General features: G+C 32.2%; 2 protein-coding genes across 3 annotated transcripts in view; both read right to left on the bottom strand.

Annotated features, from left to right (window-relative positions):
- Nucleotides 1–7,725, bottom strand: part of LOC116346818 — a 45,019-nt gene extending 37,294 nt beyond the window's left edge. The window contains exons 1-2 of one of the 2 annotated variants that reach the window (XM_031777047.1): nt 6,960–7,725; nt 6,580–6,834 (exon numbers count right to left, since the gene is read on the bottom strand). In XM_031777047.1, coding sequence (XP_031632907.1) covers nt 6,580–6,732 — 153 coding nt within the window. In that variant the 5' untranslated portion in view covers nt 6,733–6,834; nt 6,960–7,725. Of the gene's footprint in view, nt 1–6,579 lie in introns of both variants that reach the window. The other variant, XM_031777046.1, reaches the window with a different exon arrangement.
- A 2,280-nt stretch (nt 7,726–10,005) lies between these two features.
- LOC116346810 (ubiquitin-conjugating enzyme E2-17 kDa) overlaps nt 10,006–15,709 on the bottom strand; it is a 7,113-nt gene continuing 1,409 nt past the window's right edge. Inside the window, exons 2-5 of the mRNA XM_031777032.1 lie at nt 14,919–14,982; nt 11,490–11,521; nt 11,206–11,389; nt 10,006–10,987 (exon numbers count right to left, since the gene is read on the bottom strand). Of these exons, the coding sequence (XP_031632892.1) occupies nt 10,848–10,987; nt 11,206–11,389; nt 11,490–11,521; nt 14,919–14,982 (420 nt within the window). The 3' untranslated portion in view covers nt 10,006–10,847. The remainder of the gene's footprint in view (nt 10,988–11,205; nt 11,390–11,489; nt 11,522–14,918; nt 14,983–15,709) is intronic.

Consider the following 15,709-nt stretch of genomic DNA (forward strand, 5'->3'; position numbering starts at 1 on the left):
CCTAGGTATTAACAGCTGTGTTTAACATTCAGTTCGGTTTCCAGGACAATCAAAATTGCACGTACTGAAAATAAGTAGAAGAATGAGAAAAAAACACACACACAGCATACCATCACCCTTTTGTTGGTCTCTCATTATGCATATGCACAAATTTGAATAGTATATACAACTATTTTTCTACATAGTACTGCTTCACAAAAGTTACATATAGCGATCGTGGTCCAAACACCAAAAAAATCATATGAAGTTTTTAGGATTAATCCTTTCGATTTGGTTTTGGCTGATTTTTCTATACATTTCAAATGAAGTAACATACCGCGATGGGCTTGATGACAAAGACACACTTCAAGTGCGCCAGATTAACACAAATGTGCCACAGACGGGATCGTTCAAGTGAATCGTTTTTCTCATTTTCCACATTTGCTTTTTTTTTTTCATTTCAAACAATGTAATTTGATGTAAAGTGTGCTGCATGTGCACAAAAATCAAGCAACAAGCACGAAAGAACACAACAACTTAGCAGCATTTGTTGTCGAGTAGAGCAGAAATGCGGTGCATCGAAAGTGCGGAGCATTTGTGACTCTAATCGAAATGCTAAATGTGAATGAAAGATAAAAAAAAACTATCAGAGAGAAAGAAAAAATGGTAACAAAGAAAACATCATAATAGCATAAGAATTATAAGTCTGTGTCATGATTATTATAGTCTGCGAAGCAGAACGTCAATTTCCCCATATTACAAATGTTTTGTTTGTACGTTACTGTTGGCAAAGATCGTTGCCACTTGGCCGCAGATCATGGCTTTGTCGGTTGTGGCTGTTGCGGTTGCGCTTATGAGTAAGACCTATTTCAATTTCAGATCACTAATTGCAATTGCACTAAATAAGCAGAAAAACAAACCTGTGATTATGTAAAAACGTGAACTATAACTATGAACTTGAGGCAACTTTGATCACATCTCAATGACACAAAACGGATCGCACTACACACACACACACACATAGCGCGAAAAAGAGTCAAGAGAAAATATTATTCATCACAGAAGTGAGATCGTTCATTATAACAAGCACACAACCGACTCGACGATGATTTGTCGTAGTGTCGACCATCGGCCACAACTCCATGATAAAAATTGCTTTGTATTCAAAACGACTTCTATTCTTCTGTCCTTTGCTTGTATTTCTTCTTTTTTTTTGCTGTTGTATTTTCTAGCCGTTTTATTCCACCGCGCGCACAAATCGGCCATATGTAAATGAACAATGACATATAATGGAGTCAAGTTGAATAGATAGAGCTGAATTCGATGCATAAATTTACATAAATATGATAATTGTGATGCGATGACTGAAGCTACTATACTAAATGGCATTTTTTGATTTTGGTTTGTGTGTGTGTGTGTGTATGTTTTTGTGTCCGATTCGGCGTTCATTTTGAGTTAATTCGTTGCAAGTGAGTGAACGAGTATGATTTTTTTTAAATCCATCTCTTTTTTGCATTCAAATACATTTTTTTCATATTCCGTTTGTTTTATTGTTGTGTAAAATAAATTATTCGATAAAAGGCAGCCAAGCATTCGCCTGTGCTGTGCATTAGCATTGAAAACACGCAAACGCAACGCGACGTGGAGCGCTATCGAGAAAGAGAGGGAGTGAAATAAAAATTTCTAGCCAAATAACAATTTTGCCATCGATTTGAGCCGCCTGGATGTACTGTTTAACGGTAAGCTGTTGATGTGCGTTCATTCACATTTTCCATTCCAACTTTAGTCAAAGCTCACAATCATTTATTTAAGTGTGTGCGCGTTTTTTTTCCTTCTCTAATACATACATTTATATAGCATTTAACAAAAAAAACCAATCATATGACTGTAAAATGATGCGTCTTTGTCTTTTGGGGTTCGTCACGCAAGTTTTAATCTAATTAAAAAAAGATCTGCACCGATCTCGGGTGAATTTTGTTTGTTCATTTAGTTTTGTAAATAGAATTACGGTTGAATGTATCGTTTCAGCGCATTTTTATAAGTTCCTGTTGCGTTCGTGATAAAAAAACAATCAAGATTGCAAAATGAAACAAAAATAAATAAATAAGCATAGACACCACATAAAATTCGAATCGCTTACAGTTTACCGCATAGATCAAATATTTCGTGTTCATTTGTATAATATTCAATTTGAATTTGCAAATGCTTTATTATCAATGAAAAATGTGTTCATAGCACACAGCACATTGCGGTCGAATCGAACCGATAGTCATTTATTGTACTGCTGCTTTGGGCTAACAGACACATGTTGGATGTACAACTAATAAAATGAATTGACTTTTTTTGTGACAAATTATAATAAATTAATTCGAAAACAAATATAAACATTACATATAAAAACTCTCAAACGCGATGTAATGACATTTTCAAAGCAGTAGTCATAAAAATGAAGTATACAAAAATGTGTGCGACCGTAAGACATTTCGGTTGATTTCTTTTTAACTTTGTTTATGTGTAGTTATAAAAAAATTATTCGCTGAAAAAATATAAACTTGAGTTTATGTGTTATGTAGAATTGTTTTGTCTATTCTTTGTATTTCATTCTTATCAATTACCCCCCTCCCCATTCCACTGCCGAACACTGTCGTGTGCGTGTTCATGCATATTTTTTTTTTTTGAACGAATTTCACATGTAATTGTAATATATCAATATTAATTTCTGCATATCGTTTTGAAATGTGATTAAATAATAATATAATATTTTGCGATGAAATGTAAGCTAATATTATCGCTTTATATAACCGGATCATACTCCGTTCGATTTGAATAGAAATGTAAGTTCTGGCAACACACAATGTGCATTGATGATGTGCGTCATTGCCGTTGGCGTTGATGACATTATTGAATGGCTGGAAAGTTCTATGCGAGAAAAGCTACGGTGAATCCAACTTTATTTGGCAAATTAACGAATTTTCGAATGAATGGAAAATATTTGACGCAACATGAAGAAGCCACATCAGTGTGAAAATTGTAAAAATCGAAAATGCTAATTATCACAAGTGCATGTATATTGAACTATCACGACGTCCAAGTTGTGTATAGTTCCCGCAATGTGAAATTCATACTGTGGAATATTTCAGACACCGATTAATTTGTTATAAATATTGTGACTAAGTAAGTTTTTTTGGTGTCGAATTTCATCATTTTTTTATAGTAATGACAAAGGACACCTTTTTCCATTTTCATCAGACGCACAAACACCTATATATAGGAACGCGCACACAAGCTCACTTTCAGCAAGTGAACTTAATGTGTAGCCAACGAGTGAATAATTTGAATTGTTTATGGGTGTTTTGGCGGTGTCGTATATCGAAATGGTTTCTTCTTTCGGAACCAAATGTACTTTTGAATTGTATTTTAATAAGTATAATTTGATGGTGATGTTGTGTAGCTCTGTAGATCTCACAAAAGATTTCGATTTGTGGCATGCAACAATTGTGAAGACTGAACGAGGAATGGGTTGACAATTGTATCATGTACCTGACCATGGGGATGGACATAAATAGATATTTCAAAAAGAAATGGCCTCATTGACAACAAAAGTAGAAGAAAACACGAAGCATTTGCTTAAACACTTTATAGTCATCATTCCTGTGCCATTGAATATTTCAAGGAAATATTTAAATAATGAAAATGGAAAATCTATGTTGAATTTCGTTTGGAATTATTCAAGTTTGCTGTGGAGTTGAATCCACTGGCAGTCATTGGTTCTCAAAATGGGATTTTAAATCAAAATCAACAAATCAATTAAATTGACACTTCAAATTATTTGATTGTTTTTATTTGAAAATCATTGATTTGTGATTTGATTTGTTGATTTTCACATCAATTGATTTCAAATCAGAAAACCCTGCAATGCAAGACCCAAAGAAATCGTCAAATAAACCAAATATTGTAATATGTGTGTACTATTAGAGAATAAGAGAAAAAGTTGAGAATAATAGTGGCAAAAATGAATTGATGTTCATCCCCATGATCCATGGATTCAACTGAATCAATGAAGTGAAGATAAAATTGTGTTCATTCACCGAAGACACACCTTATAGATCACATAAAAAATGACATCGTACACACTACACATGGTAGATTCGCTTTGTAGCACAATAAAAATATTAATAATGTCTCGGTTTTTTTTTTTCGTTTGCTATTTGGTTTTGTGTGATGTAGTAATTATGTGCGTCGAAAACGATGAAACCAATGCAATGGAACGATAATTCAATTTAATTGGTTTCACTTGACGTATAGAGCATTGTTCTGTTCTGCTCGTCTATTTTCTGACGTACTATTTGGTTCGCATTGTGATTTATTCACATATTAACTTGTAGGCAATCGAACAACAGCTACACGCTGTTTGGCTAAAACAAACGATCATCAACACAACTGAGTTTGTACTCGGAATTGAATCGAAAGTAATGTAAAATTCATAAGTAGACGTTTTTGAATTTATCTGTGTTTGAGTTATGTGCATAAAATATGTCACATACGCTGCAAAAATTATACAGAGTCCAGAGCCTTTTCACAATGTTAAAAGAAAATTAAAAGAAGGTCATTGTCTATGATGACTAAATTGAAGAGAATGAATTGTTGCTTTGAAAATTGCTGCAGGACCAGTCAGAATGCAATCACCTTTTTTCTCTGTTTTAAGCTGAAATAATGAATTGGATACATCATAAATCAAACCTACTACTTGCTGCTCTGCCGTTGATGCTACAATCGCAACAATTTAAGACTTGTATTCATAGTCCAACGGCTTTATGTACTTTATCTACTGAAGCGCCATCTGGATATTTACCAAAGAACATATTAGTGATTTTTAGCCAAAAATTTATACAAATTTTGAATCAATTTGTGAATTTTGAAAATAAATAAATAAAAAAAAATCCAAAAAAAAAATAAAATAAATGAAGTTTTTATTCGATTTCTTTTAATTTTTCTGACTTGAGTAGTCTAGGCGGCGCTAATTACCGTTTTGAAACTTTTTTATTTGCGAACTGTGATTCGTCGAATAAATTTATGAAACGAGACGAAGTAGTGGTTGTAAAATAGCAAAAAAACGAACAGACAAATGGTGTTGATGATTCATCGAACGATATAAAACAAAATCTCATATATGCATCGTTGTTTATTTTGCATTACTGTGATTCGAGATGGTAAATTTCTTTTCGCACCTACGGATTCTTGTGTTGGAATCCTGTTTGTGTCTCTCTTCTTAAAATTTAATACGCCAAGCCGTATTGACATTTTACCAAACAAAGGCAATTAAGCCATGTATTTTGTATATATAAGCACGTATATTTCGCAAGTAACCAACATAGAGAACCATCGTAAATTACTTAACGGGAGCCATAAAATGATTTAGATTCTCGATAGACACCATACACACAATGTCAGCATCAAATGTTGTTTATGTTGTGAAATCCAATATTTATACGTACAATGAAATATGCAGTGAAGTGCATCAAATGAAAATATCACAATAACACCAACATGGAACAGCAATTATTTCCCAATGAATAAATAGAACTGTATTCGATGATTTGAAACGATGTGGTTTTGATTCTTTTTTTTCTCTTCTTTTAACTGAACATCAAATTAAATCACCGTTCGAAAGAGTTCCGCGTTGACTAGATTAGAGATGACCATTACAAAATTACTTAACTAATTCAACGGCTCGATATTAGGTCCAGGTATCTATTCTATCTCTTTCTCTCACTCTGTACCTACTAATTGCAATTGCACGCTCTAAATCGCATTATTTATTCAAATGTATATGTGAATCCACACGGCTAGTACAATAATGACAAAAATCGAGTCAGTTGACATTTTGCCCAATATAAAAGCCATCATTTCAGTTTGTGAACGTACGTATGTGATATTTTGTTCCGCGCCATTGTCTTTTTTATCAACCTAAGCTCTTTTTTTCGTTTAATGAAAATGTAAAACGATTTTTATTTCAATGGTGAAGCCAAACTATGGCAAGTCGCAGAAATAAACTTGATTTAAGCTAAATAATTATGAATGACAGTTACTGTCACGTGCACAACAGTACACACGATAATTGCGTTGAATTCGATTCGCGGAAAAAAAAAGAAATAGAAAAAACAAGAAACATAAAGGGAAAAACGAGTGAAAAAGAAATGGTGGGCTTTCATTTGATTCAGCGCAAAATAACCTAAACAAACAATAACACAAAAAAAGGCAACAATCAACACACCAACAATTATATATATATCTTTTTCTGTACCGATGCACATCCAATATGGATCGTTCCGGAAACTAGAAAAACCACACACATATATATAGATTATAGAACAAATAATTTTTGCTAACCATACTGGATGCTATTTTCATCATTTGAATTCATTTTCCTAAATCAAACATTGTATCGCTTGAATTGCTTTTCGAGTGTTTTTTTTATTATTCAAATATTTTTCGAGCTGATTACATGCTATGACGTCGTTATTGTGCTAGATAAAATAGAATGAAACATATCTGGCGAACGGGATTTGAGGTAGAAATGAAAGAAAGAAAGAAACGCACCTGATCATAGTACAGCGGCAAAGAGACACAATGTCGATTTTTTGTCGATATGTCAGCCTCACTATCTGATGGTGTTGAGATATCCTTGAAATGCTCTGAGTTTTTACGATGTGGTGAAACGGTGTGTGTAGGCCCATTATCAATGTTGTCCATATTGTTTTTAAAAGAAATTCAATGTAAAATCCTGATTTGCAGCATATAGAGAAATTGTTATTATGCAGCATAGCACAAAAACCGTCTCTCAATTGATAAAGTCTTTATTTCGTTTTCACCAAACATTAAATCCACAATATTTGAAATCGTCGTTTTCACAAATGTATAAAAATAATTTTTTTTTAGAACAGAAAAAAAAATCAACCGTAGAGAATTAATATACGAACATGAATAATTGCATGGTACAATTGTAATGCAATTTGAAGTTGGGTGTCGGGCGTGTTCATTGTAGCGACACTTTATGGCCCGAAATGCATATTTCTCATAGTCTCACACTTTTTTTCATTGTTTGTGTAGTGTTCGGAGATAATTTCATCGTGATAAATTGTTTCCTTTATCACACTAGAATTTTGACATTGTACCTTTGGCCAAATGTATGCTCAATAATAAATACACACATGCCGATAACATAATATGTTTGATGAAAAAAAAAAAATTCTCACACACAATGATTTAGCCCGTTTATTTTGTTTTGGAATCACTTTGTTCTGTTTGTCATTTAATAGTGATTTTTTCTATTAAACATAATTTAATTTTCTTGTCTTATTTTCAACCACACATACCGCCATCGAAAACTATCAATTATCACATTGGTTTTGTGTATTTCAATGCAAATGCGTTGATTTTATCAAAATACATTCAGGAGTTAAGAACATCTAGAGCATAAATAATTGTTTGTAATGCATACGAAATGAAGTTGAATGAAATAATATGAACAAATTTTAACATTTCAATATCAATCACCATCACACAGGAAGTATTGAACTGAGCCTATTATCGGCTATAATATTTCATTAAAACAAGCTTCTATCACGGTTTTGTTTCACTTAAAAACTTCACTAAAAATCGTACGCAAACCAATTTAAAAATTAATTTTTGAATATTCAATTTTATGTTTTGTCTCTAGACATCTATATAACTTTCCTTTCATTTCGATTTTGTGTGTTTGACGACTTGTGTGTTTTCACTTTTACAGATTGACGGGATTGCCCGATGCATGAAGTGTTTTCTGTCATTTGCACGGGTAACAATTTAATGGAGGAGTTTCGGTAAACCGCACATGAACACTTCACCCGCATCAACATTTCAACTAATCCGATTGAAGCTGATGATCCGATCCAAATAAGATTCAAATAATGTGGTCAAACATGGTGTTTTTATCGATTCCTATTAGACGGATTGCGATAAATATTTCCATTTTGACTATTTTTATAGTAAATAAATATCAAAAAGGAAAATAAATTACATTTTTCATAATTGTCATATTATGCCATCTAATGGTCGACAAAATCATTTCGAGACAGTTGTGCATTGCGAAAACGGTTGTACCCATCGCCGGACAATTTTCCAATTGGTATTTTCAATTTGAATCTTTTTTATCTCCTTTCGTTTTTTTGATGAAGAACTACATATCATTAAAATATTTAATGCATTCGCTAAAATTAAATTCGACGAAAAATAGAATCTCCTCTACTTTTGCATGTTTTTTTTTAAATCACGAGTATTCAAATACGCTCCATCTTTCGTACAATAGGTTATATTATAAATTAAATTAAATTAAATGATCTTTGATTCCCATTCCTTGCACTACTTACCTCTTTTCTCACTTCTTTTCTATTCTTATGAACATGAAATATTACACACTTATTTTTAGAGACATTTTCTTTAATTAGTATCATTTTTCCACATCATTGCTGCATATTTCTATTATTTTTTTTTTATACATTTAATGTTTCAAAGCGATTTTTTTTGTCGCAAAAAGCGAAAATTCTGTGTGACTTATTGAATCTATCTATTTTTTTCCGTTCTGCTGTTTACCAACAAAACCACGTGCAATTTTTATTCAGATGACCATTATATACAGTTTCATAATGGGTTTGAAGCGTCAAGTTCCGTTATATCAACAATGTCACACCATATCTTTTTTATTGAATTTTGACTGTTATTCATTTATGCACGTAAAACGATACAGTTGTTATGTGAATTTGTTGGCAGCGATTATAATTTGTCATTACTTATCTCGCTGTATGTCGAAATATAGCGAAAATGAAGAGCGTGCAATTTCAATGCTGCAATGAGCAGCAAAACAAAGAATCGCAACGAAAACAAAAAGATCATGCCATAAATTAGAAATGATTTTTTTCTTGCTTCTACAAAATACAAACCTGTGTACAAAATCTAGTGTCATCTGACAATGACATTTATATTTCTCTGAATATATTCTTTGACGAAGACATTTGAATAAAATGCGATAAACAAAACGACAACATCTAAATGAGTGATTTCGTATTTTTAATGATTTTTTATTTAGAAAACACAAAACTAACGCACGTTTATTCCATTCAATTTTATAATTTATTTTTGTTTAAATTGTTCTTGTTTTTTGTTGGTTTTTTTTTTATCATCCTTAGCTGTTCATTACGGATAATTCATTTGTCACTGTTTAGCTTAATTAGATTCTTCAATCATTCAATCGTTTAAATGTAATGCTTCTTAATTTGTTTTTGAAACACGAGAGTCAGTTTAGTCGGCGCACCACAATTCGATGCATATCAAAGAAAGTCGAAAATAGGAATAAAACACTCGAAGAAATTATAAATTAACAAAGAAAAGAAAAACTAATAAAAAAATATCGAAAAATAAATAATAAAAAAAAAACAAAATTTAAAAAATAAACTACTGTAATAGTTGTTGTTATTAATTAAACCTATAATTTGTTGAAGAACAAAAAAAGCCAGGAGGAAACGGTTTTTTTTGGTAGATATTACCTTTTAATTTTTGACGAATTGTTAACTGAACTGAAATGCACAATTCACACTGACCGAGACAATAATATCCCTTGGTTCACAAAAATACATCAAAAGCGCAATATCATGTGTCTCAGTGCAGCAGCAATTGTCATAAAGTGTGTGTGTGGAATGATCGAATAACCGTAAATTGTATTTCTGATACTACATTTCAATATGAATGAAAGATTGATTTACGAAAAATTTGATTCTCTAATGACATTTGGTTTATTTGTTTTTTTTTTTGTGTGCCTAGTATTCTTTTAATTTTAAACGAATTGCATTCTACCCACATTTGGAATGGGGCGGGAGAGAATATAGTTGAATTTTAAGTAAAAAAAGGTAAGAAATTTGATTTGACAAGTTAAACAAGAATAAACGAAAACATGTGTGTATGAATTTATAATTCTCTCTTGGTTTTGCATTATTTTTTTTTTTTTTTTTGAAATCGGGTTTTCGTCAGTATATGCGATTAATTTCTTCCGTCTGTACCAACACGACTTCCATTATGAGTTGATTCTTTCACTCCTCTTTTTTTTTGAAGTGGTTCATTTGTTTATTTGTTTTTTTTATGTTTTTTTGATTTATTTTCACAATCAATATCTAAATGTTTTGTCTTTCACGTATTTTTCCTTCCGTTTCGATTCAATCAACAACAAAAAAAAGTATGTATGAAAAGAAAAACAAATGCAAAATGAAGAGAAAAAGAGTTATGGTTTCGTTATAAACAAAATGCGAACTGTGGCTAAGTTTTTATTAAATTAAGTAATAGCAATATTAATTATTTATTTCCATGTATATTGTGTGTTTTGTTGTGTGGCTGTTGCTGGATGTGTGAAAATGTAATAATCCGGTTAACTGTTCTGACAGTTTTGTTCTGGTTTATTTTGAATTTTGCAAATTTTTTTTTTTTTTTGGTGATATTGTTTCAGTTATTATTTTTTTTTGTTGTTGCTTTCTCTTATTGTTTTTCTGCTTTTTAATTTCAGTTTACAATAAATTTTAGCTCAGTTGTATGTGTTTCCGTTCTCTTTCAGTTTTTTTATTGAAAATTTTTTAATAGATTTTTTGTGATTTTTTTTGTTGTTATTTACTTTTAATTCTTTGCCTTTACTCTCATTTTTTTTTCATCCGGATGATGCTGTTGCAAATTTTTATTATTCTCATGCGATTCTTTGGAATCGATATAAGAATAATGCAATTATTGTGTGTTTTTTTATTCATTTTGACGGATTGATATTTTTCTCTCTTTTATTAAAAAGCATCACATCACATAGCATATTTCCGGGTCCATTCCCGTGCTAGCTCATTGTATTTTTCGCGATCGGTTTTGTATATTCTTGCAATCTCAGGAACTAATGGATCATCTGGATTTGGATCACACAGCAGAGAGCAAATTGACAGCAGAACTGCAATTGAAAAGGAAAATATTAGAACTCATGGATATTTCGGCCAATTTAAAAAATAAAAAACAAAATTTCAATTATCGAATGAAATCGGTACCAATTAACAAGAATATCGTCACAATTTCGATCAATCGACTTTTTTGTTGCAAATGGTCCAAATAATGAGTATTAATAATAGTTATTTCTATTTTTCATTTTTATAAATTGAATCCTTAGTTTACCTTTTGATATAGTTAACGCTGGAGACCATTGAGATCTTAATATGTCCAAACAAATCGAACCATTACTGTTAATGTTGGGGTGGTATATGCGCGTTGTGAAAGCCACTTTTGGTGGTTTGAACGGGTAATCTGTCGGAAAATGTATTGTTAAGAAGAATACACCACCTTGATACGGACTGTCCGGCTGTAAAAAACAAGATGAACATCATTAGCAATCCAGGTTGTTTGTTTTCGTAATGTGCTCAACAAAAGGAAAATTGCATCAAAGAAAAAGATCAACTTACGGGTCCCATGATTGTTGCTTGCCAATGAAACACTGTGAATTAAGAAAAAAACAAACGTATTAAAATAAAAATCGAATTATTTCATTATAAAGGTGTCTGTTTGTGAAATGAATTTAATGCCATAATGTGTATGGCCATATAGATTAAATGGTGATTTAAAATGTTATCTAGTTCCGTTGCTTTAATACACTAAACATGTTGTATTGAAAGACGTACACATGAAACGCAGATATTATTTTTGCATTTATTGTTTTGATAATTTGTAAATGGTTGTTCAAATTACCAATGCGTATAAATGCTCTATTGACATATTTACAACTTGCATACAAGAAATATTATACAGCAGCTCTGGGTTTTCAATTTCCGATTCCTTCAGCCTAACAAATATTGTCCTACATGCGACACATCGATAGAATATTGATAATATTGTTTCTCACTTAAAAAAAGCCTTTTCTCTACATCTTGATATGAAGCATTGCGCTCATGACATGGTATTGTACAGGAATCAAGCCAAGAAATTAGATAAACGAGTGATTGAATTCGAAAAAGAAACAGACAGAGCGAGAGAGTGAGACAGAGAGAAAGATCGTGCGGGAAAAATAAATGAAAAAAAAACAACGTAATTAAATCAACTTTATCTAAATATGATGCGGTTGCTGAGGTATGTGAAAATGACGTATTTTAAAATATGGCATACATTCATAAATATCGGTTCGAATTCGTTCGACGTTTCCCACCTTTAAATGTCTTGTTTTGTATACATTAACATCTGTATTCGTTCGAAATTTTCGTATGTGTATTGTTATTTCATCACTGAATGGAGTATACACGCAAAATGAATGACAGAAATGCCATTTTCTTCACAATTGAAATAGCAGCAAGAAATGCCAATACTTTATATTTTATGCTGGCAAGATACATTTAATTGAAATCATATGAAAGGATAAAGGAGCACAACAATAGTGTGCGACAAGGAGCTTATAATCTTGATTGACAACATTCCGAATTTTTCATGTTAACGAGAGACATAAAACACACACAACATTTTTCGCATCACAACGTTTCGCATTTCAACAAACGCAACGACATGACCAATATGTCGTCAATAAGCAGCGTGGTTCTCTGTGATAAAATTGATTTTAAAAGATAAATTTTCAAGTAGACATCAACATTAAACTTCTATTATGAGCGATTCAAGGAATCATTTATAATTACATGAATGCCGAGCATTTTTTCTTCTTCTAAATCATAAACAATGAACGATTGGAGTTAGTCAAATAAAAACGAGTGAATTTTCAGAGAAAAATCAACATATCAACGCAATACATTTTCTTTGTCTTATTGTATAACCGGCGTGTCGACTGGCGAATGAAGAACACAGACACGATATTCACCTATACTGTTGTAAAATAGAAACGCGACACAAGCGCGTACACATTTAATACTACACACAAAGACTTTATCCCAAGTTGTTGTGCTGCTGTTGTTTTTTTTCTCTCTCGCAAAAAGAAGTGAGTGAGAGGCAGAGAGTGTGAGTGTGAGAGAATAAAAAGTAATCGCGACAAATAAACAATATCATCATCGTCACCATGAATATGACCATAATGTACTTTTAGCCGTTTGCTAAAATCAAAAGGCAAAGTGCAATTTCAACGTAAAAAAAAGTTCATTGTTTACATTACGTTAAAAAAAAACAAAGAAATAGAATGTATGTATTCATTGAATGCAACATACGATACATTTTATGCGCAAGCAAATTGCATGTGTGTGTGTGCGTAACATCTTTTTTCGTACATACACGCACACATTGTACCGCTTTATACATCGTGACGTATACTCATTTTTATGTCTTATTGAAAAAAAAAATTTGTCTGCTCAACAATAACAATACATGCAATATTTGCACAACTTCGACTTATTCTCTCCTCTTCGATAAACATGTACGATGTGTGTGTTGCTTTCATTTCCAATGTTTAAGGGAATACAATTAACTTCATGTAAATGGAAGAATCTGGATCACATGAAAAATTCAATTTTGATTGTCACTTTTCGAAAAGGTGCCGATATTCTGACGAATGAAACTAGTTAAGAAGAATTAAAATGACGTTTATTTCCAATCGGAATCAATTAGAAAGCCGAGTCACGGCTGTCAAACAAATACATTCAACAAGAATATAGCATTCGTTAGAATGAATGACGTTGAGGGCAGAGAGAGCGTGTGTGAGAAATTAACGTAACTATAAATTCATTGTGTGCTGAAATTGGAGTCTGGCTGTGTGTCGAAATCCGATTTTTTCGAAATACGGATTTATATAAAAACAGTTAGTCAAAATTGACAAACGTGTCGAATGGTTCAATTCGTAATAAGGCAAAGTACAAAACGATCAAAAATACTTTTTATATCAAAGAATTTGAGCTCTTGAACAACAATGAATTCAACAAATGACGACGAATGATTATTCGAGAAGCAAAATGCGCTGAAATTCAAAACGAAGCCTTCATAGCCCATATCTTCTGAGATTGAGAGCGGCATGGGAATGTTTTCATCAACATCTTCTTTAGAATATATTCACTTAAATAATTGCCGCACATACACAGTGTGTATGGGTAATTCACACGAATTCAATATTTAAAAAAAAGTTATTGTATTATTTTACATCCTTTCAAATGTCTTTTGACTCATTTGGCACAAGATTTTTTAGCCCAAACATTAACACCGACAAACGTCTTGTGCTCTTACTTCGCGGCGACAAGTAATATCAGCACTTCAACATGTATTTGCAAGAATATAAACACTGATTGCCGTTGTTCCGTCTGCATGTGTGTGTGTCTCTCTCTCTCTCTTCATCTGTCTCACTGTACTTCACTTTCAGTGTATGTGCTTACGCTTGTATGTATGATTATACATATGAGAATTGATGACGTTATATTTTATGTTTTTTTAAAATGCGAATCAAAAGCAGCGAAATAATTTCAAATGAATAATTGTTTTCGAACTCAATGAATCCATATTCTGGTCAGTTTTTGGTTGGCATTCAATGATATGCAAGATCCACTTAGAATTCGCAAACGAAATAGAAAGCCAGAAAATTCACGCAGCCCCCTCCGATTATCAATATGTGTCGACAACAAAAGCTAATCACATAATAAACATTTACAAAAATTAACTTATAATGTTCACAAAGATGTGAAGCGTGAGGTTTTACGATGGATTCAGCCATTGTAGTGCATGGAGTTCATCTTGAAAATACCGTCGATAAACGCTAAATCGTTTTGAATAATACAAATAGATAGACACAAACAAACAAAACAAACAACAGAAAAAAAAAATCGATGGGCTGCACAACCAGCTGCACAATGCTTACAAAATCACCAAATAATCGGAGCAGGCATATGTTGGATAAAATGTGTTTGTTTAATGCAACTTACAGTCGTCACCAACTGGGCCAGCGCTGCACTGAGCTGGAGGATCTCGACCAAGATCTTGCAGTTCCTATAGGAAAAAAGAATGAAAAATACAAAATCCAAATATTACATTAGAATATTCGATGAATGAACGACATATCTACGCGATATTTCATTTCCCGTTGTGATATAAGCAATTTATTCGCGGCCGCGCGACTAGAAATTTAGATGAAATTGGCTCAACAAAAAAAAAACAAAATTTTTTTTTACAATAATAGGATATTGTTTACGAAAATAGTCACACCATGACTGTTCAACTTATGGTGCGTGGTTTTGAAACTTTCTTTTGCCGCACATTGCTCACACATATATTCGTTACATTGAATGCATAACATCTCGTCAAATTTGTTGAATTTTGTGTGTGTGTGTGTTCAATTTGAATTTTGTGACTCTCGAGAATTGGCTTTCTCTATTAATATGAATGCAATATTAGATTAAAAAAAAATTATACGAGCATGCGATGATTTAATTTGTCAACCAAAAAGCATTAAAATGTACATGTTGCAAAGGGAAAATCGATAATCAATTGTATTCATCATGCACTGAACACACAAAAAAATATACAAGGTTTTTCCACACTGAAAAAAAAAAATTATAAATAGTTTTCCCTCATGTTTTTTTATATTGTAAGCGAACAAAAGAAATGTTGTCGAATTTGCTTGAGAGTTTGAGAGAGAGAGTGAATAAACTCTTTTCCGAATGGAGAGCGAGAGAGAGAGAGAGAGAGAGAGAGAGAGAGAGAGAGAGAGAGAGAG

Source organism: Contarinia nasturtii, unplaced genomic scaffold (genome assembly GCF_009176525.2).
Source record: "Contarinia nasturtii isolate CC-2019 unplaced genomic scaffold, AAFC_CNas_1.1 Cnas_scaffold_1699, whole genome shotgun sequence".
Taxonomy (NCBI): Eukaryota; Metazoa; Arthropoda; class Insecta; order Diptera; family Cecidomyiidae; genus Contarinia; species Contarinia nasturtii.